The sequence below is a fragment of the Tripterygium wilfordii genome, chromosome 14 (genome assembly GCF_013401445.1).
Source record: "Tripterygium wilfordii isolate XIE 37 chromosome 14, ASM1340144v1, whole genome shotgun sequence".
NCBI classification, from domain to species: Eukaryota; Viridiplantae; Streptophyta; class Magnoliopsida; order Celastrales; family Celastraceae; genus Tripterygium; species Tripterygium wilfordii.
Window position 1 is genome coordinate 3,042,124 of NC_052245.1, and position 25,963 is coordinate 3,068,086.

The following is a 25,963-nucleotide window of genomic DNA, read 5'->3' on the forward strand; positions in this document are numbered from 1 at the left end:
ATTCTATGACGTGTCTCATTGATTCTGGAGATCACACGGACGGACGGTGGGCAGATATGCTAACGTACAACCGACTGCAGGAGAAGGTAAAAATAAAACAAAGTAATGAACTTGGTCTTCAACGTAGGTGGGTCCCTTCCCTGTGATGGGACACGAAATTGAACTGCTCCACTCGCTTTTCATTGGTTGTTGTCAGAACGTACGGTGGACAGAGACGGTACACGCAAATAAAATCAATCCCCTTTCAGTACTCTACTGTGGGAGTGGCAGATACGTAAATAGGAAAACTAAATTGTGAAAGAGTCATTAATCAACGCTATCTTGAGCCGGGTGCGCATTTTTTTTTAAATATATGGCAAGCCGGTAAGTTGGTGATGCAGTCTCAAACTCGAAATCTTTATGAAATATCACATATATTAACACATATTAACGTCATCTGAATTATTCATAGTTCTCAATTGGGTGCGCCTTTATTTTCCATTGGTTGCATGTATTACAATGGCTAATTATTTTCCATTTTAACCATATGCATGTTCACATATTATCCTTGAACAACAAATTGAACATGTGGGTAATATCTCAGGATTTTGAATTTTATTGCATTTGGTTGCATTGCTTTATTGACAATGACGCTAGTTTTTTTTTTGTCAAATGCTACCGACTTCTACTTGTTATTGAGATTTTTTGTTTTCCCAAGTTCAATCCAAAATTAAAATAGAAAATCATTGTTTTTGGTAAGGCTCCCTTCTACCCGGATTCAAATTCCACTAGAGGCGTTAACTCACATATGAATTTTCTATGTGCGTGTCTTATTTGTGTGGTTTGTGGGTCATTATGTAAGCTCGATGGTTTATCTAGTTGCACACCAAATGGTAGCGGCATTACTTTAAACTCTTGTTAATTATAATAATGAACAATAAATTAAAACTGCTCATTAGAAAACTTGATTTAGTTGAAAAATATCAAGAAATATTACTAGTTAAGCGGCTTTAACAAAATAATTATTATACAGCAACTTTACTTTATCCAAGTTAAACTTTAGAACCCTAATATTCATCCGCGGAGTATGCGCATGTCACCAAACATTTGACAAAGAACGGAAAATGGTCCCTCCCATGTTCAATTTAGTACCATAAAACATATGTATTGGGTGTAGAATATATATATATATATATAATTCTATGGCGAATATAACACATTAAGACAAAATAATAACGATAAAAAGAGTCAACTCATCATAACTATTTGTGATACGGATTAAAGCAAAGTCTAGTACACTCGTGCATGCATGAAGTACACATAAGAATTGAATCAAAACACAATGTGTCATTCATGTGAGTAGTTTCTTCATGGAGGGATATATATATATATATAAGAGATGCCTTTTAAATCTACATCACATCATGCCAAGTACTTTGGTTAAAAACATAAGCTATTGTCTCATGTAAATATGGTAATAGTGGGGGAGAATTTATGAATCCAAAAACAACATGTACATGCATCTTCTCCAATCTCCAATAAACATGTCTCTCAATTGGCTAGTTTGTTTGTTTGATTACTTATACGACATTCAACTGCTCCATTGATTTGGTTTCAAGTGACAAATAAGTTTTTTTTTTTTAAAAATGTAACTTAATTTCAAGCATAAACTTCAACCTAACCTTTTATTTATTTTATTTTTTTGGTAGATTACCCTACTAAATTGTCGTGGTTGTATTAAAAAAAATCATTGTGAGATGCGAAAGGTCGTGGAGCTTTCGGGCAGTGAAAGATTTTGGTTTACATTCTAATATTACAAAGAGATTGTGTAATATTCTCATAGATACACAATATCTTCGATAATATTGACTATTTGAGTGCATATATATGTTTAGTTATATATATACATACACGTATATATGACCTAGAGAAGAACAAAATCCAAAGTTTCAAGATTCTAAAGTTCCTAAATATTCATGGTGCCACAAATCTTCTTTAGCATATATATATATATAAAGTATACGTGGAAGTATCTTAAATATAGAAAAAGCCATGATCGAAATTCATTAATTGTTGACCATATAATATTGGAATTGTGGTATACGCTGCTATAGTGCTATTGTAAATAATAATAATAATAATAACACTCATCTTCTTTACTTTTGATATCAATAATTTTTTAAAAAATTTTCAAAAAAAATGATAAATATCGATGATTTTGGGTCTAATATCGTATTTTTGTTGAATAAAAATTCAAATTAATTAAAGAATATGTGTGAAAAACTTGAGCGGTTCTAAACCGTTTGTTGCAAAGTGTGCAATAAGTTATCATTTTCTTAAGATCCTATAGTTGAATATGATCTAATGGTCAAAATCTTACATACTTTCTATTATTATTTTTATAATTTTTTTTTAAAAAATATTCATATCTCAAAAATAATTGGCCAATATTACTCTAAAAAAATTGAAAATACAAAATATATATATATATATAGTGAATAGATTCAGCCATTGAGGTTGGGATCTGTAGCTTTGTCTCCAATTCACATATTTCAACAAACACATAGTATCCACAAATTTTTGTAATAGTAAAATATGTTGGAAAGATTTTCATTAAACTTTTGAACAATAAAAAGTAAAAACAATAGCGTTTGCCGACACAAGCAGACAATGTTAACATGGTGTTTACTGTTTGGAATCTTCAGATATAAACATTCCTTTCTAATATTAATTATTGATTTCTTCTGTGGAAGATCATATGCAAGTGTTCTAAAGATAAGGGAAACAAGAAAGGTCCACCATGTATAGTTCATCAGGTGACACATATATTTCAATCTTCAAGGTATCTATCAATCCTGGAAAGAAAAAAAATATCTTCATTAACTCTATGTGGAGTGGGGTTCCCATTCTCCTGTATTAATCAATCCATGCATCTAAATAACGTCATTTACAAGTTATTTTAAATCATACATATATGAATTAATTAATTAAAACTCTCCCTCAATCAACCTCTTTAAGTTGTTTCTACTTCATTAATTGTGACTGACTGAATTGTTAATTAATTTATGTATCTTTTTAATTCCATATAATTCATAGTCAAATTGAGGAATTTATATATGTTACCTAAAGGGAAAAAGGCTAGGATCTCTGTATTAATCGAGAGGAAACGCATAAAAAGATGATAGATAATATATATATATATTAATGTGAAGCTGGCATGAACATAAGATTCATGCAAGTGAAGCAATAATGTTGTCCCAATACTTGGCATCTTACCAAACACTGAATTTTTGAGTTGACAGCAAAGTCTTATCTCATACAGCAATTACCTGAATCCTTATTCCAGATGTATCCAGTTCTATGAATATAACATTGGTTTTGTGTCTCATTCTTTATATATCTATCTGTGCATGAGTGACTGTGATATGAATAAATACATACATAAAACTATACATATTATATAGAGAGAGAAAGAGAGGAGAGAGAGAGAGGAGGGAGTGGAGAAAAAGTGTTAAGATGTCACAAAAGCAACAGCTCACCTCTAAGATTTATGGGGCCTACGCAATTCCTCCTCTTGGATTTGGTCGTCCCCTCCTCCTTTTTTTTTTTTGATACCGACGTCAACACATTCTCCACTCACACATTAGCTGCCTATGCCCCACTCTTGCATACTTTTAAGTTTTACCATTGTGGCTAGCATTCAAAACCCTAAACAATTATTGCATTTGGAGTGCTTGAAAAAAACCAACCTTAATTAAACTTATCAAATTGAACCCAAAAAGAAAATATTAATTCTACTAATAACCTAAAGGTTAATATTTATATCTCAATGAAAAATCACCGTGCGCATTCATCATTTTTGTAACGAATGTTGAAACGTTTCAAGTTAATAATCTAAAATTAAAGCTTTATTTCATTTTAGCAATTCATGCATATTTTGATCCTTTTCCAGTCCGTCAACGAGCCAAAATGATATTAAAAAGTTAAAGAATTGATTTTTTTTAAATGTCACATTAGGGATGTTAAAAAATCCCAGAAAACTGAACCAACCAATTGGTCGGTAATTTTTGAAAAAAAAACCTTAAAACCAACCGAAATAATTGAATAATTGTCGATAACTGATCGATTTGTCATTAAATTCATGTAAAAAAACGATCGTAACTGATCATTTACACCCGTAGATCATATGTACGTGCTTGCTCCATAACCACCCCTATTATTACTTTTTCAAATATGTATTCTAGCTAAACTTAAAGGAGAGTGGCTCTTGAGGAAAACAAGGAAAAATAAATTGTCCCTAACTCGATGTGTATATATATAATCTTTATCGAAAATATGTATGCTACTCATATCGTACGTGCATGCCTGTTCATAGAGTCATCCATAGACATATATGATTGAATCAACTTATTTTAAACCAACTATATATCACTTGTTTGTGTATCAAGAGGGTTAAAGAGCTCCTCAATCTTGAACGACTCGATCACTAAATTGTTTATCATTCAATCAAAGCAGATTAGCTCATCTTTTTGTATTCGGGCAACATGCTATTAATTGGAGTGGGTTAACGTTGAATATCAAAACAAGGGGCAAAAAAATTCAGAAAAGTATGCTTGCGTGTGTAAAATGTGCATATATAAATATAAGATATCTTGTCTTCTTTTTCAGCTTTGCACTTTCACCAGTCTTTTTTCGAGCAGAAGTGCGACGTGTGTGTACATTTTGTTTTCTTTCAAAGATTCTCTTTTTTTTAAACTTTTACATTTTAGTTTGGTATATATAGGTGTGTGTATATCAATATTTGCGGCTATCTTTTTTGTTATTATTAATTTCCAAATTTTAAAGCAAATATGTGTTGGACTCTTACGCTAATGAACAAGAAATGCATAGTGCAGACACAAGTGATTATGACAAAGATTTTTTCGTGGAAACCTAGGAGGCACCGGCCAAGCTACTTATCTAGCTATATAGTCCTAGCTAGTTAGCTCTGTGTGTGTGTCTGTGTGTTTTTCTTTTAATAATTTATTCAATTTTTTTTTTCCATTTTTCAATGAGTATTGGGGTTTATATTTGAAAACATAGGCAAAAGGTTGTACCTAAAATTTAATTAAACTAAATTAATGATTTCCAAAAAATATTGTTGGTGTGCTCTGATTACGTACCAAGCAAATCAACATGCATGCGAATGCGTAGACACTTCTGATTAATTAGATTTTGTTACTAATATTGAGGCAAGCATGATTATTAATAGTAGTGATGATTAATAATTAATTATCAGACATCCTTAATCCCAACATTGAAAGCCACACTTGGAAGTTCTGTTTTAGGTACGGTACCCTAATTGTGCAACAAATCATGATCTTCTTTATATTTTTTTTGAAGTCAAGTTTATGAAAAATGGGACAGGATACTAATACAAGGTTTAAGGGTGGAGCCCATGTTTGTTGATTATGTTAGTGTCTAGTGATAACAATAGCTAAATTGGATGACAAAGAAAGGAACCACATTGTCGCTAATTAATGATGATTAAAAGGATCACACTTTCTTAATTGAATTGAACACATCCAAGAAGGACATAACAATGTTTGTTAGACACAAAAATCACATAATCAAACATGGTTGACCATGTCTCTTTTTTTTTTTTTTTTTGCTTTGGAGGGGCAAAGCAATAAAGCAAAGGCAGCAGCTGTTTTTTGATTCATGTTTGTTTTGGGTGACAAAATAGTCTCTAACATGAACCAAACACTCAATTAGCATAATATATGTGTATATATATGTACCAACTTAATTTAATGAATTTGTTACATTGCTGACAATTCTTGTTTCTTTTTTCCCAACTTTTTTAATTGGGTTGGATTAATTGTATTTGTCAAAGATAAGCACTTAGGGTGATTCTGTGGGGTCTAAAATCTTCCATCACTTGGAAGTTAAGGAGAGAAAAAGAGAAGGATTTGCAGCCACTAAACAGTTTAAAATACATGTATAGAGAGAGAAAGAGAGAGAGCTTTGAAGATCTGGCAGATTTATGAGATAGATAGTGTAGGGTAGAGATGAATAAATTAAGCTAGATGGGGGGGGGGTATGGGACAATTATGGGTGTCAAGTTTGAATGCATACAAAAATTAACACAATAAATTAATAATTATGAACCCGGATTCTGGAAGTCACTAGCTCAAAAAGGCAATTCCATGCCTAAATTCTAAAAAAGAATAATAAAAAGGGTAATCACTAATCTGCTTACATAAGATAATAGAAATTTTAAGCTCCGTTTAGTATTCCACTTTGCATGGGAATCTTAAATTAAGGACCTTTTTTTCCTACCACCTTCCATAATCTGAGCAATCAAAAACAGCACTAATAATTATGTGGGCCATCATGGGTGTGTGCTATATGCACTAATTAAACAACAATTTTCTATTGAGAGAGAGAGTGGGAGGAGGAGGCGAGTAGGAAGGAAGGAGTTGTGGTGGGCCAATGTTAAATGGGCTGCAACCTCAATTTGGGCTTTATCTTTCCTCTAAAAGCTTAAGTTGACTTGGGTCTTCTTGAAGACTGAGAGTTCAACTAATGGGCTTAATCCAACTAAGATAAATTGCAGGGTAGAAAAAAAAAAAAGAAAAAAAAAAGCAGCGGCAGCAGAGAAGCAGTACATGTTCCATTTGGCCACATACTTATGTAGTCTGGTTTTCAATTTTTGCTTCTTTGTCGTACTAAATAAAAAGCGTTGGTTGAAATGGTTAAGTTAATTGTTTGAACCTCTTAACAATATGCGTGGGAGTCGCGGGTTTTAACATCCACTCTGGTGCGATTTGACGTTATTTTCGTTTTGAGTTTCAACTTAAAACTTAACCGTCGGCTCATGTGATTTACAGGTATTGCATGTGACCCGTAAATTTATCATTGGATGAAGTTAGGTGGATTGTGTTTTCAATGGTTCCCTCATCCCTAAAAAAAGTTTTTGTCCTGGTAATTTTTCTTCCCAAGAAGTAGTTTATTAGTTCCTTTGGAATTATTTTACCTTATCTGACTAGCACGTGATAATCACGTTTACACTAACAAACTAAAATTAGTTGCAACAAAAACTCCAATCAGCAGCACAATCACATAAAAGTCCAATACCACAAATTTGTCCTAACCTTCATCACTATCTATTAATTCTTCCAGTATAACCTTCTAAAACCTCTTATCAGAGACATGGGGAGCCCAGAGGAGGATGATTTTCTATCTGGATTCGGGATGACAAGAATGATCGCAGTTCAGCTGGCTCTTAGAGCTGCAGTTGAGCTCAATGTCTTCACTATCATCGCTAATTCTGGCCCAGAAGCACAACTGTGGAAGAAATCGTCTCTAAAATCCCCACAACAAATCCTAATGCAGCTTTAGCTCTGGAGAAAATACTCAATGTACTTGCTTCTCATTCCTTTTTATCGATTGGAAAAAGGCCGGAAAAGGTGTATGGCCTGACTAAGAAGAGCCGGTGCTTAGCAGCTAACGATGGAGGAGTTTCTTTGGCCTCAGCTTTGCTTTTCGGGTCTGAAAGAGAGATTGTGGACTCATTCTTCACATTGAAGGATGCTGTGCTTGAAGCATCCTACAAGGGTTATAACAAAGCTAATGGTGAGAACTTCTTTGAGTCTTTGGAAAAGAAACCTGGACTAAACAAACTGTTCAATGACTATATGTCAGTTAGCACAAAAGTAATGTTGGGGCAAGTGTTGAACGTTTATAGAGGATTTGAAGAGGTGAAGGAGTTGAGGCGGAATCGGGACTTCACTGGAGATGATCATCTCTGCTCATCCACATATTCATGGCATTAACATGGATTTGCCTCATGTCATTGCTGATGCTCCCAACATTGTAGGTATTAATGCAAATTAGCAATTTTCGTTGAGCAAAAATACGTTATACGTATATAGCTTTGCTTTTGATGTTTTATTGATGCAAATGTAGGTGTGGAGCATATTGCTGGAGATATGTTTGATTCATTGCCTAATGCAGAAACAATCTTCTTAAAGGTTAGGACTAATGTGTTCTATAAAAACATTACGAATCAATGATCAATACGATTATGTTTTTGAATGATGCAGTGGGTACTCCATGATTGGGAAGACGATCGGGCCATTAAGATATTGAGAAATTGTTGGAAGGCATTACCAGAAAATGGCATGGTCATAGTTGTGGAAATTTTTAGTCTCTGAAGACTTTACTGTATCAAGACACAAAACATTTATGGATCTTGCGATGATGGTTCTAACTCTCGGGGGTAAAGAGCGAACGACATCTGAATTCGATGTGCTCGCTAAAGCTGCAGGGTTTGCTCAAACAAGAGCATTCCCAACTCATAATCAAGGATTTGATGTCATGGAGTTCATCAAGAAAACTTGAGTTTTTCTAGCAAGCTTAGATGTTTGAAATAAAGACTGTTTCTTGAATCATCTGCATTGATAAGGCTGTCAGCATATACAATCACTGATTGACAAAAAACTCAAAAAACTCCATACTTCTGACATCAGCAGAAAGCAAGAAACATATACAGCTAACTTGCCATGTATTTATTTAAAGAAAAATAGGCAAAAAAGGAAAAACATGTATCAAACCTACAAAATCAGCTTCATCCTCTGACAGGCAAAATCCTTTCCACACTTATCTATCTCTGACTAAACTTCTTCGCTTTGAGAATGAACCATCTCTGATTCCCAGAAATCAACATGAACGAATCCGACGGCTTCCATTTCTATCTCCACCAATTTTCCATCACATTGCTTGATACCAGCCTCTAGTCCGGCTATTACTTTCCCCTTAAAGAAACCTGGATTCTGGGAGATCTTTTTGATCCGGAATGAGCTGCATACGAATAATCTCTTCAAAGAATTCATGAATGATATCGTCCGGCTATTACTCGACATAGGCGGGTTGACTGCCCAAAATAGTGAAAATCTTCTCGAGTTATTTATTTAGAATAAATTTGAACTTTAAGGCTTCGTTTGGTAGGCCGTATAAGATAGTATAATATTACTATTCAATTTATAATTTAATCCTTGGATAAGTTGATGTATAATTTAATCATATCCAATGTTTGGAAAAAATCTGATATTAACCCTGTATAGTATAATTATTATACAATATGGTGTTTGATCTGTTGTTAGACAAAATGATAGTATAAGATTTATGCTATTTTGTCTACATTACCCCCAATTAAAATAATAATTTTTTATTAAGAGATTTTGCCAAACATCGATGAAATGCTTTTAGTATACACTAACTTGGAAATAATACACAATATTGTATAAAATTGAGACTACAACAAAATGAACAAACAAAGACTAATTAATTTGAGTATTAAAAAATGTTAAAAAGCATACATGTGCTACACAAGTCCATACCTCTCCCGGATGAGGAAACTGGCCTTGCAATATCTTGAGTCTTTCAACAACTTGTAGCATGTGTTTGTGCATCCAGTAGTAAAAGATTGGGAAACAAGAACAAGTCAATATTAAGAGACCACAATCATTATCTCTAGTGGTTTGAAAAGTTGTAAGCTCTTTGACAAGTCAAGAAATTACCTCTCTTTGCTGATCGGCTATGATAGCTCTTCACCAACGTTGGTATGTATAGTGAGGGTGAAAGTCTTTTTTGTCATTTGACATGTTATCTCTTATATTAAGCGCTCCGTATAAAATAAAAATGAGTTGGAGGCGTTTTAATATTATACGGCCTGCATCGTATAAGAGCCACTTTTGTATAAAATTATACTATCCAGAGATTTTTAAAAAATATCCAAACACCCGATAACTTTATTAAAGGATAATTTAATACTATACGGAGCCTTATCCGGCGTACCAAACGGAGCCTAAGTTACTAAATTGACACCGATTATCTTTTGGTGACTAAATGTGATATTAATCCGTTTTAGGAACAACATTAATTCTGGTAATTGGTTGTTAAATGGGCTTACAAGTTTATAGGCTAAAATGGTTAGGCCCATTAATACTAATGGAAGCTGTATGTCCGTATGTCGGTATGTGCCGTTATTTAAGTTGGGCCTTTCTTTGAGGTCCTTTAGAGTAGGGGTCACCATTTGGCCCACTGGCCTAGGCCCGGCTCAAAAGTAGATCGGGCTTGGACTCCATTTTTGGGACCGGGCCCGACCAGAAACCTGACATCTCGGGTCAATTTTGACCCGACCCAAGCCCGATATTATTTATTTATATATATATATAATATGTATATATTTACATATTATATATATATATATACACACATATACACACACAGACAGTGCAGTGTGCACTGTCTGTGTATATGTATATATAATATATAATATATATGTGTGTGTATATATATTATTGCAATGTATGTGTATATATATATATAATATGTACATATTTCACCCTCTATAAAATATTGTTCAATTGTATAAAAATTAAAGTACAATTATGACATTAATCAATTGTAAGTAATATGTATTTTTTAAAAAAAAGTCAAGGCCCGAGGGCAGAAGCCGGTAGCCCGGCCCGAGGCCCAAGCCCGAGTTTTATGGGACCGGGTAGGGCCTGGGCCTCATATTCTCAATCCGGCCCAGCCCGAGGCCCGAAGATCAAAACAAGGTCTGGGCCTATAAAAGTCGGGCCGGGCCGGGCCGATGCCTAGCCCTAGTTTAGAGTGCTTCAACTTGATATCATTGACAGCCCAATTACTTGCTCTAAGTCATCTAGGCCCATCATACGCTATCCCTTTATTCTCCAGGCCCAAAGAGAGAAATTACACATTACAAGGGAAACAGTATCCTAAGAATAGTATCATACATTACAGATTCAGCTGTGAAAATTATCATGAAGTCAGACAAATTTATCACAGTTTGGCTCACTTAACATCACTAGTTTCCCACCAAACTCAGCTTGAATGATTTGCATCCTCAGACAACCAGAATCGTTTCCACAATTGATATATCTCTGACTTAACTGCATCAGAGCTTGAAGAATCAACCACCTGTGTCTGTGACTGTCTATGATCAGAATCATTCAAACTAACATGAACGAAGCCGATACCTTCCAACTCCATCTCCTCCAATTTTTCCTTGCATTGCTTGATAACAGCCTCTAGTAATGCCAACACTTCTCTCTTTGAAAACCAGGATTCTGACAGACCTTCAAGCTCGATAATAATATACCGCAGACGAATAATTTGGTGGACCAATTCATGAATGATTCGATCGATTTCGTTCTCTTCAATCTCCAAAAAGTTCTCTTCAACTGATTTATTAGTAGTCGCTTGTGATATTTCTCCAACTGTCATTTCCAGGAGCATTGAAATCCTGCTGATAACCAGAGAATAATCGTTACCTTCGCAACACCCGAGACAAGATTGAATCTTTTGTACTAGTTGTTTTGCGGTCATTGAGATTGAAAAAACAAAATCAACCAGCATGTGAGAGAGCTTGGTCCCAAGATCGATTGCTTTAGACTTAATTGATTGCAAAGCCTCCAATTCTTCATCAGAATCATCAGAAGCTTGAATCCATTTTATCAAACGCTCCCGTACAATGGGATGATCGCTCTGCATCTCTTCTTGATTTTCATTCATCAATTCATGCATCTTTTCTCCCAAACCCTCGATGTTTGTCCACATTCCAAGATCAGGATCATTGAATTCGTAAAACCCAGTTCTGGAATCATCGATTTCTTCATTCCCGAGCTTCAATTTGTTGAATTCTTGATCATCCTTCTTCTTCTTCTTCAAGATTCTGCCTTTTCTTGCAAATCCAGAATCTCCAGTGAAAAACTGAGGTTCATCAAGAAGTGTAGACAATCTGATGATCGTGGCCTCATTGAGTCTTCTCTTCAAGTTCTCCAATTCTTTCTGAAGAATTTCGATTTTCTTCTGAGTGAAGTCAAATTGTTCCCGGGTTTTTTCAAAACTGCATTGAAGCTTCCTCAATTGGAGTATCTTCTGTTTCAATTCCTTGATTCCAGTCTGGTGCTTCCGATCCATTTTGATTCAAAAATTGGGGAAGAGCAAGATAATCCAAGATCAGAGTGAAGTGAACAGAGAGAGAGACTGACAGAGAATCAGAGAGAGAGAGAGAGAGGAGAGGCGCTCAGGCGCCAATTAAAAGGGTTTTTAGAAGGAACAGTTATTTCTGTCAATGGGTAGTTGAGATTCGCTCACACGTGGTATATATATCAAGAAAGAAGAAGGGAATGCGGTCGATGATGGGCTCACATAGTTAGGCCCATTAGCAATAATCTACATCCTGTGCTTTTGTGCATGTTTTAGGCCCTTTTGATGAGTATTAAGTTCTACTGATTCCAAAATCATTCTAAGCCCAAGCCCAATACAGATCACTTGTCTTAGGTTATATAGGCCCATAATAGCTTGGGCACTTGTTCACCAATGATCCTCACTCGGCCAAACTTGGATAAATTTCAGCAAAAACATGATTGAGAGGGACCAAGTTGGGATATAATAATGAGATGTGGCGCCATCACACATTGGATTACTTGGATAATAATTATATTCAATTGGGTCCTAGTAGCCTTCACACCTTTCACTTTCATGTAAATTAGAAACGTGAATACGAAATTAAATGATCGTAATAAATCATAATAAAAGTGGGGTTACATATTTACAGTGAGACTTATCATATCTATAATTGAAAAATAAATTCATACTTTTAATTCATTGCTGTACACACAGTGACGCACACATATGAGAACACAAAATTAGAGACCCCCTCCCATGTGGCACTCATGTGACATAGAAATCAAACAAAAGAAAAGAAGATGGAGGAGCCCACTCGTACAGCGCATACCGGCCATCTACACGGCAGAAGCAAAGCCGTCAAATATCTTTTGTTCTCTGTCGGCAGCCTAAGGGAGCGCCACGTGTCATATGCGGATAAAGATTTGGAGTCCAATCGTTGTTGTGGCCCACTGATGAGGGGAGACGAACGATGGTTTCCTCTGTGAGTAAGGAAGGGTGATTCACTGATTTGATGACACGACACTACTTATTTTTGTCTCGTGATACGTGTAAGCCGTGTGATGGAGAAATGATTGTTTGTCCGTTACCGACAACAATGGATTTGAGGGGAGTGAGGTTGGTGTTCATTGCAATCCCATATATTATTGGATAAGGTGCCCATTTCTCCATATATTTTCATAAAATTTATGAATTTTATTTCTATCACGTTCGTTATCTTACCACCAACGAGAGGAGACTCGATTGACAATCAATTGGATTAGACATATATATATTCAAAATTTAATTCTAATATGAAACATATTTCTCAGTCATATTTAAAAAAAAAAATTTCGTAATCGTACATAAATATTTCATATATTTGCATCACAAAGAATAATTTTTGGATTTTTACATATCTGTATATATATTTGTATATACAACACAATATCATTTTGACAGACACCATGTAAATATGGGAACATTTGACTTTTGTGAAGGCCCCCAATGAAATCAGTCAGATTTGTAATCTAACTCGTACGAGAAAGTCAACCCTCTTTATAGATTGTAAATTCAGTTCCTATCTACCCATCTCTTAGGTTATACGTTGGATTTCCACATGAGTGTGTATGTATATAATTTTCATATACTTATTTGACAAGGATAGTTTGCCAGATATTATAATTACAACCAATAGATTAATCTGATGCACATTAAAAGATAGTGATTGTGAATTTATACTACGATAGTTACGAACGTTCCCAATCAATGATTGAAACACAATGAGTCTCGAAATGGGATCTAATTCTTAATTTTTACGTTGCCATTGATTTGTGTGAAGCAGTGAAGTCTGCATGTGAGATTCACTAACTATATATATATATATTAGATATTGAAATTATAGCCACATTGTTCTAAATCTAATATGAACTATTACAATTTTGTAAGGCAAATACAATTAAGTAAAGTAAGCAAGTCAAAGGTAATTTCTTTGGTCAGAGATAAAAGCAGTTAGTTACATGTCCATTTTTGCAATTCAGCTCCACTCTTAACTCCCCTGCATTTGCCACTGGCCACAAAATCCGCAAACCAACTTTTCTCTCTGCCTCTGTCTCTCTCTGTCCGTGTATTAAAAGAATCAATACGCGAAAACAACACGAATCACAAACGCAAGGATCCACAGGACTCGAATCAGATATTTATATATCCATCTCTCTTCTCTGATTCGATCCAGACTTGCCCAGTTGCCCTGGAAACACAAAGATGATGTCTTTTTCTTTCTCTTCACCATTCAACACTGACGTTTCCTCTTTAATGTGACCTGCCCCACCCAAACCAACCGTTACTTTCCTCTTTCTCTCTTATTAACGGCTATTTCTCTCTTTCAATACAATCCCACATTATTTCGCATCCCTAGAGAGACGCTGAAGAACCTGAGCTTTTAGAGCGAGAGAGAGACAGAGTTCTCCACCAAGATGGATTTCTCTTCGTTCGTGACGTCTCTAGGGACGTCGTTCCTTATTTTCCTTGTGTTGATGCTGCTCTTCACTTGGCTTTCCAGGAAGCCTGGGAATACTGTGGTTTATTATCCGAATCGGATCCTCAAGGGTTTGGAGCCATGGGAGGGTGGTGGGTCCAGGACCCGGAACCCGTTGGCCTGGATCCGGGAGGCCATGGCTTCTACTGAGCGGGACGTTATCTCCATGTCTGGGATTGACACTGCTGTCTACTTTGTGTTCTTGGCTACTGGTCTGCTTCCTCTCTCTCGCACTTTCCCTTCTAATTTTACTGTGATTCTGATGATTTGTTCAATTGGAGACCATTACTATTATTATTTGGATAAAAGTTAATAATTTCCACTGGAGATTTGGGGTATTCTTTGAATTTTCTAATTTTTCTTTGAATATGTTTCTGGGATTTTTTTTTGGGGGGTGAATGGTATGCAATAATTTGTAATTAGTTGTCAAACCTTTTTCTGGGTCAGTGGTATGATGATTTGAAGTATCAATTTGCCTTTACTTAGGCTTAACTCAAATCTTTTTTTGACCTGTGTGATGGAGGGGTGGTTGGGTGGGTCTACTTCCTTACTTAATAAATTATTATTGTTCAATAGACAAGTGTGTGTAATATTATACAGAGCTTGTCTCTAATGGATGTGATGATGACAATTATTAGTATTTCTTGCCACTGCAAGTATGTCGTGTTTATATTAATTTAATGATTTCAATGGAAACTTAAGCTAATCAAAGCATTTGTAGCTAGTGTCCTATTCTAGCGAACAAAGTATGAGAGATTATATTTCCTTCTTATAAACGGAAATCATTAAAACTTAAGTAGAAGGATTTTATGGAATTTCACAAAGGAGAAGGGGCGTCAAAACTTTGATTACGTAAATAGCCAATGAAAAATAAACTCAAAAGTTGTGGCAGTTTTAGGTGCTCAAGGAAGAGACATTTGTTGTATGTTGGTGGTGACTTTAATTGCTAATCTACTGGGATAGATAGAGGTGGCCAGTTTTCACTGTGGAGAAAAGGAGAAGATTACAATGATTGATTTATAAATGGCATTAGTCTAAAGTCTATTGATTGTAAGGCAACTTCATTATGATTTATGAGAAAGTAGCATTAGAATATGATTCTTCACTAATAGATATAAGGAGGGAAGCATTGCATTACAAAGAGTATTTGGAAAGCTTTTCTATAGTTCCAGCCTGAACTAGAAATTTGCGATGTTGAAACATAACTCCCAGAAGTTTATTGGCATGATTCTCTGGCATTAAGACAAACCTTTCTTGTATTTCCTTTTCTTTTCTGTTAAATGTTTGTAGCTTATAGATAATCTTATACTAACATGTGGAATCAAAGTTTTCAAACATTCTAACGTTCTCATTATTGTGCCAGTGATGGGAATCCTGGTTTTATCTGGCGTTATGCTGCTACCGGCTCTTCTGCCAGTTGCTATAACTGACGATAGCTTGGCAAAAACAGCAAAGGCCAAGAATGAGACTTTCAGTGACCTTGACAAGTTATCTATGGGCAACATTAATGTAAGTTTCATAGAACTTGCCAAAATTTATTAGCTTCTGTTGTGCTGATTAATTATATTGTTTTGTCGGAACCCTCTGTGTGGAGCAATGTTTATAAGTCTGCTTCTTATTGTATGTACAGGAGAAGAGCCCAAGGTTGTGGGCATTTCTGATAGCCACCTACTGGGTTTCATTTGTTGCTTATTACTTGTTATGGAAGGCATATAACCATGTTTCAGCTTTGAGAGCCGAGGCTCTGATGTCTCCGGATGTTAAACCGGAGCAATTTGCTGTTGTTGTTAGAGATTTGCCGCCGGTCTCTGATGGCCAAACCATAAAGGAACAGGTTGATTCATATTTTAGAAGTATTTATCCTGATACATTTTACAGATCAATGGTGGTCACAGACATCAAAGAGGTATGGCAATAATTTACTTCCTGTAATACTTCTTAAAATTTTTTAGCAGAACCGTTTTTACTTTTGGACCGCACGCGGTTTGCTTTTCTTTTGCTAACTTGAAGCTTCATATTTTTCATTTTACCAGGTTAACAAAATTTGGGAAGAGTTGGAAGGGTATAAGAAGAAGCTTGCACGTGCAGAAGCAATATATGCAGATTCCAAAAAATCAGGCAGCACTGAAGGAACAAGACCAACCAACAAAATTGGCTTCCTTGGTCTTGTTGGTAAGAAAGTAGATACCATAGATTACTGCAATGAGAAAATTAAGGAGCTAATCCCTAAATTGGAAGCTGAACAAAAGGCCACTCTGCGAGAGAAGCAGCTACCTTCCGCTATCGTCTTCTTCACCAGCAGGGTAACTGCAGCTAATGCAGCTCAGAGTTTGCATGCGCAAATGGTTGATACATGGACAGTCACAGATGCACCTGAACCTCGTCAATTAATATGGTCTAATCTCAAAATCAAGTTTTTTGAGAGAGTAACACGACAATATCTTGTTTATATTATTGTGGCTCTGACCATAACATTTTTCATGATTCCAATTGGGCTGATTTCTGCTTTCACTACCCTGGACAATCTTAAAAAATATCTACCCTTCTTAAAGCCAGTTGTCAATATAGATGCGATCAAGACCGTGTTGGAAGCTTACCTCCCACAAATTGCACTTATTTTGTTTTTGGCTTTGTTGCCCAAATTCCTTTTGTTTCTCTCCACGATTGAGGGGATTCCTTCTCAGAGCCATATAGTAAGGGCTGCTGCTGGGAAATACTTTTACTTCACGGTTTTGAATGTTTTCATTGGAGTTACAGTTGGTGGAACCTTATTTGCTACATTCAAGACTCTTGAGAAGCATCCTAATTCAATCTTTACCTTACTAGCAAACAGTCTCCCTGGAAATGCAACATTTTTCGTGACCTTTGTTGCCCTGAAGTAAGATTCATTTAAATCATACTATTTCTTCTTTCTTCTTTCTTTTGCATTTATTCATTTTTAAACCTGTAATATAAGCTTTTGATCTGACGATACTATTGGTGGCTCCCAGGTTCTTTGTTGGCTATGGACTCGAGCTTTCTCGAATTGTTCCTCTAATCATATTTCATCTGAAGAGAAAGTATCTTTGCAAAACAGAAGCGGATTTGAAAGCAGCTTGGTTGCCTGGAGATTTGGGATATGCAACTAGATTTCCTGGTGACATGCTTATTTTCACAATAGTTATTTGCTACTCTGTCATAGCTCCTCTGATCATCCCATTTGGAGTAGTGTACTTTGGCTTAGGATGGCTTCTTCTACGAAACCAGGTAACCTAATTTGCTCTTGTTGAATTTTCCAAGTTGTATACGTCGTGTACATGGAATGTCTATGTCAATTAGCAGCATGCCTAAATAATCTCATTTTACAGGCACTTAATGTTTACCTCCCATCATTTGAGAGCTATGGAAAGATGTGGCCTCACATGCATGCCCGCGTTGTCACTGCTTTGTTGTTGTATCAAGTCACCATGTTTGGTTTCTTTGGCGCGAAGAAATTCTTCTATGCTCCAATCCTTATTCCACTCCCCATACTGTCCTTGCTCTATGCCTATGTGTGTTCCAAGAAATTCTACAGATCTTTCGCTACCACAGCTCTTGAAGTTGCTTCCCGCGAATTGAAGGAAACTCCAAATATGGAAAATATCTTCAGATCTTTCATCCCAGCAAGCTTGAGCTCTGATAAGATCGACGATGACCAGTTCGAAGACGCGTTATCCCAAGTTTCGAGAACTGGATCGATGGCATGAGTTTATATTCACTAAACCTCTGTTGTTTGCTGTAATTCAACTGCTCTCCTTTGATTCTAGGTTGTTTTTGTTCATAGTTCTTAGCAATCACGTTGTTGGTTTGTAGTGGGCTGTATAGTATTTCATATCTTAGATTTTTGTGAACAGTCTGTAACGAAGCTTGTGAATGTTTTTATGGTACATTATGATTGTGCATGAATGTTGAATGAAGATGGAAGAATTTTTCCTGCTCTGTTTTGCTCCAATATTCGGGATCGATTTTATGATATTAATCAAAATCCATGATAATACCAATCCTGCTTTCTGATCATAAATTTCATGACTTTGTTCATATCAGCGTACGCGCTTGTCGATACCTCCATAATCACTACTAGTCTATCTTACTAGGATTTTCTTGCGCAGGTTGGCAGTGTTGGGAATCGTCCAAGACCAGAATCAGCCTACTCTGGTAGCTGGGGACGACGACCTGGGCATCAAGTTAGTGACTGAATGAGAGTGTAGGTAATTATTTCTTACTATCAACCATCATTAAAATTACATTACATGCTATGGCTCCTAGCTCTTCTTCCATTGTTAGCCTGTGAATGGGGAAATGAAGCTTTCCACATAAGGAATCACAATGAACTGATTTGGAGCTCCATGAAGATTTACACCTCTAAACCCTCCATCTTTAGGACTATAAACAACAATTGCTTGACCTCCAACCTCAATCAAGATCTCCCCTGTTGTCAACATCTTCAAAGGCCTTAAATACATGTAATAGTCTTTCACTATCTCAGGCCGCCTTATCGCAAATGTTCTTGTCCATGAATCTCTCTTCCCAAACTCCATCATCATCCAAATTTCACAATAATCATCTCTTGCCTGATAGAACATACAGAAAAACCCATTAAGCACACCAATATCGTAGTGAATATTATCAGGGTAAATACAATCCGGCTGTGGAATCTCCAGGAACTCTTCTCTGTCCATACCGAAAGAAACTATCAACACTTGCTTCGTTCTTCCGATCCCTCGAGTAGCTTTCCAAACAAGTATGTCATTCTCAAGCCACACCGCGGATCTAGAACTAATATGCAATGGAATCCCACCAATCTTTTTCCATCGATTAGTGTTTAGTGAGTAGATGTGAGATTCACATTGATAGGAGTCAATGTCAATGAAAGGCTTGTCATAGTGATATAGGCACCTTACCACCTTATAATCATCATCAGAAGGATTGTAGCCAAATCCTAATGAAGTGAAACATGAGTTTTCGTTTGTAGGAATGTCGAATTGTGGCGATGGAAGAAGCCGGTAAACGCCAGTGCTGGGGTTATAGAGATAGATATCCTCGTCGCGGATATGATCAGACAGACAAAGCAAGCCGTTACATGAGCCCGAAATTTCCATCCTTTCGAGTGAATACGCAAATGGTACGACGAGTCTTCTTGCTCTACGCCATCCCTCTCCTTCATTGACAAGGAAAAGCCTAAAATCAAGCTTGAGACAGAGATTTGGATTCTTAAGGACTGTAATACTCAGATGTTTCTTAATAAATCTCAGATCGCTCAGGAACGCGTACATTGGCTTGGAGACGCACTTGAATTTTGCAATAGACTTCACAGGAAGTCTAACGAAAATCTCAAAAATTAGCTCACTTGGTAAGTTTGCTGAGACTTGAGAAGAAATGATCTCCATTTTTGAGTATTGTGATGGTAGAAGGTGAGGGAGTATGTGTGTGTGTGTATATATATATATACACACATACATTTATATGCAATAGAGGAGGGTATATGTTGATGGTAAGGATGTGATATTAAAGATACAGAGAGATATGTTGGTGGATTTATTGTAAAGAGAATCTGAAATGTCTGAATAAGGATATCTGTCTAGATACAGTGCTAATTAAGGGGGTTGCCTTAATTGTTGAAGTATACACGACAATAGTTTTTCAATATTTGTGAAGAATAATTTTCAAATTTTTTTTTTGGATAAGAATGGTACCAAATGAAACAATTATTTTATTTTTCATATTTTCATCGAATTAAATTTTTTTTTGTAGCATACCATTTTCTAGAATGTTAAAAGATAATTAAATGTTGGATTTGAATCTCTGAGCTTTTAGATTTGTGACTAATTGTAACTATAAGAGGAAACTTGCCACCCAAATAAAATAAAATAAAATAACTATGCAATGATAATTACATAGTTATAATAGCTAGAAGTAAATAGATGTCATTTGTGGAGATTTTTTTTTTGAAATACCGTAGAGAATTATGTTTGCAGTTGAAATTGAACTCTGGAGACACATATGCCTAACCCAGTCAATTGTCAACCAAGCCACCTCTCGTTGGTGTAATTGGTGGAGATTTATAGCTTGAGGCATGAGAGTTTTCTTTGAGATATATATTGATTTTGAATGTTATTTAAAAAAAGAAAAGAAAAAGAAAACATTCTTATAGAATCATGATAGCAATATACCATGTAATATTTAAATGGTTGAAGAGTTGAAAAATGAAATTATTCAGGAATACACATTGAATGTTAATATTATGCAGTGAATTTGTGGTTATAGATTCATAATAAAAAAAAAAGTGTGTGATTGTTCGAGAAGAAATGGAAAGAAAAAAAAAACACATTCCGATAGAATCATCATAGCAATATACCACGTAATATTCTTTGCCTAATTTATAAAAATTTAACAAAATAAACTACTAAAAATTGGTATTAACAAAAAAAAAACAAGACACTAATATATGTTGGTCACTATGTATCTTTATGACGTGCCCAAATAGTTTAAGGCTATAATAGTTGTAGAGGCCCAACCCAGATGACCCAATTTAGTGCAAACATGAATGGCTAAGGCTATAAAGATTGTGGCGTAACTGTCTATAATTTGTTATGGGCCTACGACTATAAAAGATTCTCTAAAGTTTTCAATTTTCTCGGTAGTATTAGGTAATTCATATAGTGATAGCACAATCTTTTAAACAAAATTTTAAAACGTTTTAATTCTCAAAATACATGTTAGATTTTTTAAAAAAAAATTACATATTCGGAATCAACGCATAAAATTCTTTCAAACAATATCCATTATCTATGAGTTTTATCAGTTGGATCTTAATTCCATTGTTTTTTTTCAATAGAATTTTAAAAATAACGGATTCATAACTAAAACAATGAATTTTAAACTGTACTTTAAAAAATAATAGAATTTATATTAAAACAATAAATTTTGGACAATGAATTCCGGGATAAAAGAGTGAAATAAAGATATATTTCATTGATTTAATCAATTGAATAAATCTGTTGGACTCTCTTGAACTACCAAACTGTTGGAGTACATGTCATTTTCATTTTTGTATACTAACATTTAATCCTGATGGTCTTGTCTGTTTGGTAGCACCTGGTGGGTAGTGTGTTATGTTGTTTTTTTCTTGTTCTTGTTGTTTATTTTGTTGAACGAGCCGTCAAAAAAAAAGGATGCCATGTTTTTTTGAGGTTTAATCATGCTTTTAATAAAATATATAGAAAAATTCAATAAATGACACTAAACTTCTAAAAAAATTAACAATAATTTGTAATGTTATGATATAAAAATCAAAATACAACAACAATTTCACTGATGATTGCAAGATTTACAGGGCATATTAACTTTCTTTTCTTTTTTCATGAGAATCCAAACAATGACGGTCCATCTGATGCTCTCTCTTATGTAATAAATTCAGGAATATTATCATATATTGCATCAACATTAAACTATGACGTTAGTTTTTATCTTCTTCCTCATTCTCCTTCCTCTCTTAGCCTCATCAGTAAAGAACCAGGTTTTGTTGTTACATCACATACTTAACAACGCTAGCTAGCTGTAGAAAGGTTTCATAGAATGCTGATCACAATCTTGTTTTGTGACTATATATATATCATTAATGCAGGTATACATAGTGTACTTTGGTGCACACAGATCAGGAGACAAAACATTGCATGAAATAGAAGAGACACATCTCTTATATCTTTCGTCCGTGAAGGAAACAGAAGAAGAAGCAAGAATTTCTCTTGTTTATAGCTATAAGCATAGCATCAATGGCTTTGCTGCATTACTTACACCAGATGAAGCCTCAAAACTATCTGGTTTGTAAACACAACGCACAAGGTTCCATTGAGTTTTCTCTCTCACTTTTCTAACAATATTATTGGATATTGATCGATGTTTTACTACAGAGTTAGATGAAGTTGTGTCCGTTTTTCAAAGTCGCGCAAACAAGTACTCGCTGCAGACAACAAGATCATGGAGTTTCTTAGGGTTAGATGGATTGGAAGATGAAAATATGTATGATTGGAATAAACTAATTACCTCTGCAAGAGAATTGCTATCAAAAGCTAAATACGGCGAGGATGTTATTGTTGGGATCATAGATAGCGGTAATGTAGATTGTCTTATGTTTCCATGTGATTCTACTAGTCTTCTCTTTAAAATTTAGTAGCAATGGTGATGAGTAAACCAATTATCAAATGATACTTTCAACTTTAACGAAAAAGGTGTATGGCCAGAATCAAAGAGTTTTAGTGATAAGGGGATGAGACCTATTCCAGAATCATGGAAGGGAGATTGTTCGATGGTTGGAGAAGATTTTAACTCCTCACATTGTAATAGGTGAGTTTGGCATCTAGTTTTTGAAATTCGTAATTAATATACATACATACATACATACATACATACATATACATATATATATATATATATGACACATTATTAGGAAAATCATTGGAGCAAGGTACTACATTGAAAACTTCGAACGATATCACGGCCAACTAAATGACTCAGAGGACAGTCGGTCACCGCGTGACTTGGATGGGCATGGAACCAAGGTAGTTAAATCGTAAAATCGAATCGGAATCGGAGAAGGGGTGTAAAATCGGAATCGTAAACTCGAATCGTAAAATCGTAAGATTTTACATACCTTGTAACATTAAGAATAATTCTCAATAATGTTCCAAAAATAACATAAAATTTATTGGATATATTTCTGAACCATATTTTTGTTTTATTTTGGTCCGACAGGGTCCCTTTACACTCCTTTTACACCCAAATATGTATCTAAAACTATATTAAAATTAAAAAAAGGAAAAAAGAAATACAAACAATTGCAACAGATTTTAACGATTTTACTCGCGATTTTACCGATTTTAACGATTTTACTCGCGATTTTATGTGATTTTGTGCGATTTTACAACCCTTACGATTCCATTGCTATTTAACTAGGTTTCTATAGGTATGATCGTAAAATCGTACGATTTTACGATCAAAATCGCGATTTTAACTACCTTGCATGGAACTCATACAGCCTCAATCGCAGTTGGGCGAAGTGTTAGAGGTGCAGCGGCATTGGGTGGATTTGGTCTTGGGACTGCATCTGGTGGAGCTCCAAAGGCGCGTCTTGCAGTATACAAAGTATGTTGGACTATGCCTAATCAACCAAAAGCTCGGAAGTTCACATGTTTTTCAGCCGACATACTAGCAGGCATTGATGATGCCATTGCAAATGGTGTCCACGTGTTGAGCATTTCTATTGGCATGCCTGTACATGATCATTATGATGAAGATGGTATTGCAATTGGTGCACTTCACGCCATACAAAATAACATTCTAGTGGTGTCTGCTGCTGGGAACTCAGGCCCTATCCCAGGATCAGTGGTGAATATGGCACCTTGGATTATCACTGTAGGTGCTAGTAGCATAGATCGAAAATTCCTAGGTCCTCTTACGTTAGGAAATGGATTGAAATTAATGGTGAGATTGGATTTACTCAGTGAAATATAGTCCTTCATTAATATATATATATATATATATCTATATACATTAGGCAATGACTCATTTAATATTATATATATTAGGGGCAAACAGTAACACCATACACGTTAGAAGAAATGTATCCATTAGTATACGCAGGAGATGCTGAAGATATCGGTGTTGCCCAGCATGAAAAGGGGTAATATATTTTCATATACTCATATTGATGTAGAGGTTTTACTTCTGTTCAAATAATTTAATTACAATAAGATACATTATTTTAATTTCCATTGCAGACAATGCCTTGATGGTACTCTTTTACCAGAAAAAGTTACAGGAAAAATAGTATTGTGTGGTAATCGATCAGGATTACGAGGTTCGACAGTGGAAAAATGCGCTGAAGTGAAAAGAGCTGGGGGTGTTGGTTTCATCTATGAGAATAATCCAACAATGGGTTCAGAGTTAGTGGTTGAAACTCATCTTCTTCCGACCATTGCATTAACGGTTTCTGATGCGATGATAGTCCGCAAGTACAGCAAGTTCATTGAGAATGCAACGGCAACCATTGGAGTAGCAAAGACGGTGTTACACAATAAGCCAGCACCAACAATTGCGGGCTTCAGTAGTAGGGGTCCAAGTATGGTTGATCCTCATATTCTTAAGGTGATTGTATTCCTTTTTTTTTTTTTCTATTTAATTTTCTTCAATTTGCTAGCTACTGTAATAATTATGTCTAAAGTTTGCTTCTTTCTATAGCCTGACTTAGTGGCTCCAGGTTTGAATATATTGGCAGCATGGAGTGAGAAATCATCTCCTACCAGGTTACTAAACGATCATCGAAGAGTCAAGTATAATATTTTTTATGGTACTTCTATGGCCGCTCCTCATGTGGCTGCCATTGCTTCTCTTTTGAAAGCAATTCATCCTAAATGGAGTAATGCGGCTATAAAATCTGCTATCATGACTACATGTAATAGATGAGTGCATGTTTCTTTGATTTATGTCTTGGCCTAGCTAATCAAAAAACACTTGTCTTGTATGTTCTAATGCATGTCTGTTGTTGTTTCACAATTGCAGCGTCAATGAAAAACAACGAGGATTCTTTCATACTTGATTCTAATGGTGTTGCTGCGACTCCCTTTGCACTTGGCTCTGGCCACGTCTCACCAATAAAAGCTGTAGATCCAGGTTTAATATACGACTGTTCCTACACAGATTATCTTAGCTATCTTTGTAGTGGAGGGTTCAAACATATCAACGGGTTGAGTAGTTTTGACCCAACATTCAAATGTCCCAAAGACGATATCCCACCATACAATCTCAATTACCCATCACTGGCACTTCCCAATATTAAAGGCATGGTAACAATTTCTAGAAGTGTCACTAATGTTGGAAATCCACCTTGTGTTTATTACTTCAAGGTCGAACAGCCATATGGAATATCTGTGGAAGCCTTTCCTGATATTTTGGACTTTGATCAAATTGGCCAAACAAAGAAATTCACTATTCGAATCACTCCAAATGAGATTGCTAAGAAGCATCACAAACACAATTATGCCTTTGGATGGTACGCTTGGATTAATGTTGATCATGATGTAAGAAGTCCAATTGTAGTTTCTTTGGCACAAGTTTGACCCTTTTTCTTTTTTTTTTCATTATTCTTCAACATGAATCCTAGTTCAACAATAAATAGTTCTACATGGTTTGTTTTACTTGCACACTTTCCCTTCAGTCTCTTCTCTAACCACTCTCCCTTGAACATTTTCTCAATATCTCTTTACCAAAATGGGTTCACTTGAATTTGATTACAAACCCAACAAGGCTACTTTATCATCAGTTATGGAACAACTGAATCCATTACACCCTAATGAATTCAGAAGGAAAGGCTACATGATCAAAGACTTTCTTGCTGATGAGCAATAAAATCACTTATGGGAAATAAAATGGACAGTTGCCATGGAGCATGCCTTTTACTCTATTCAGAGACTT

The 25,963-nt window shown here is 35.5% G+C and overlaps 4 protein-coding genes across 4 annotated transcripts; 3 read left to right on the forward strand and 1 right to left on the reverse strand.

Annotated features, from left to right (window-relative positions):
• Positions 1-5: 5 nt before the first annotated feature.
• On the forward strand, positions 6-7,796 carry LOC120014094 ((S)-scoulerine 9-O-methyltransferase-like). Its single transcript, XM_038866018.1, has 4 exons — positions 6-86; positions 197-217; positions 7,144-7,322; positions 7,421-7,796. Exons 1-4 carry the CDS (start codon positions 6-8, stop codon positions 7,794-7,796), a joined length of 657 nt encoding a protein of 218 aa, XP_038721946.1.
• A 6,275-nt stretch (positions 7,797-14,071) lies between these two features.
• LOC120014921 (CSC1-like protein ERD4) lies at positions 14,072-18,432 on the forward strand. Its single transcript, XM_038867046.1, has 6 exons — positions 14,072-14,688; positions 15,840-15,985; positions 16,107-16,382; positions 16,510-17,354; positions 17,467-17,722; positions 17,824-18,432. Exons 1-6 carry the CDS (start codon positions 14,415-14,417, stop codon positions 18,199-18,201), a joined length of 2,175 nt encoding a protein of 724 aa, XP_038722974.1. The 5' UTR covers positions 14,072-14,414; the 3' UTR covers positions 18,202-18,432.
• A 137-nt stretch (positions 18,433-18,569) lies between these two features.
• On the reverse strand, positions 18,570-20,206 carry LOC120014922 (F-box protein CPR1-like). The gene has a single exon (XM_038867047.1). It carries the CDS (start codon positions 19,951-19,953, stop codon positions 18,775-18,777), a length of 1,179 nt encoding a protein of 392 aa, XP_038722975.1. The 5' UTR covers positions 19,954-20,206; the 3' UTR covers positions 18,570-18,774.
• A 1,738-nt stretch (positions 20,207-21,944) lies between these two features.
• LOC120014595 (subtilisin-like protease SBT5.6) lies at positions 21,945-25,886 on the forward strand. Its single transcript, XM_038866586.1, has 10 exons — positions 21,945-22,010; positions 22,119-22,314; positions 22,405-22,605; positions 22,723-22,837; positions 22,941-23,039; positions 23,512-23,974; positions 24,079-24,173; positions 24,271-24,637; positions 24,731-24,944; positions 25,052-25,886. Exons 1-10 carry the CDS (start codon positions 21,945-21,947, stop codon positions 25,606-25,608), a joined length of 2,373 nt encoding a protein of 790 aa, XP_038722514.1. The 3' UTR covers positions 25,609-25,886.
• Positions 25,887-25,963: the final 77 nt, after the last annotated feature.

What these genes read in the sequence shown, in the direction of transcription:
- LOC120014094 (XM_038866018.1), top strand. Translation starts at nt 6, where the DNA reads ATGACGTGTCTCATTGATTCTGGAGATCACACGGACGGACGGTGGGCA. An exon ending in ACAACCGACTGCAGGAGAAG is followed by an intron (nt 87 to 196) that starts GTAAAAATAAAA and finishes GGTTGTTGTCAG; the next exon opens with AACGTACGGTGGACAGAGAC. An exon ending in ACGTACGGTGGACAGAGACG is followed by an intron (nt 218 to 7,143) that starts GTACACGCAAAT and finishes TAATTCTTCCAG; the next exon opens with TATAACCTTCTAAAACCTCT.
- LOC120014921 (XM_038867046.1), top strand. Translation starts at nt 14,415, where the DNA reads ATGGATTTCTCTTCGTTCGTGACGTCTCTAGGGACGTCGTTCCTTATT. An exon ending in CTTTGTGTTCTTGGCTACTG is followed by an intron (nt 14,689 to 15,839) that starts GTCTGCTTCCTC and finishes TTATTGTGCCAG; the next exon opens with TGATGGGAATCCTGGTTTTA. An exon ending in GGCTTCTTCTACGAAACCAG is followed by an intron (nt 17,723 to 17,823) that starts GTAACCTAATTT and finishes CTCATTTTACAG; the next exon opens with GCACTTAATGTTTACCTCCC.
- LOC120014922 (XM_038867047.1), bottom strand. Translation starts at nt 19,953, where the DNA reads ATGTATGTGTGTATATATATATATACACACACACACATACTCCCTCAC.
- LOC120014595 (XM_038866586.1), top strand. Translation starts at nt 21,945, where the DNA reads ATGACGTTAGTTTTTATCTTCTTCCTCATTCTCCTTCCTCTCTTAGCC. An exon ending in AACTCCTCACATTGTAATAG is followed by an intron (nt 22,838 to 22,940) that starts GTGAGTTTGGCA and finishes ACACATTATTAG; the next exon opens with GAAAATCATTGGAGCAAGGT. An exon ending in GAAATGGATTGAAATTAATG is followed by an intron (nt 23,975 to 24,078) that starts GTGAGATTGGAT and finishes TATATATATTAG; the next exon opens with GGGCAAACAGTAACACCATA.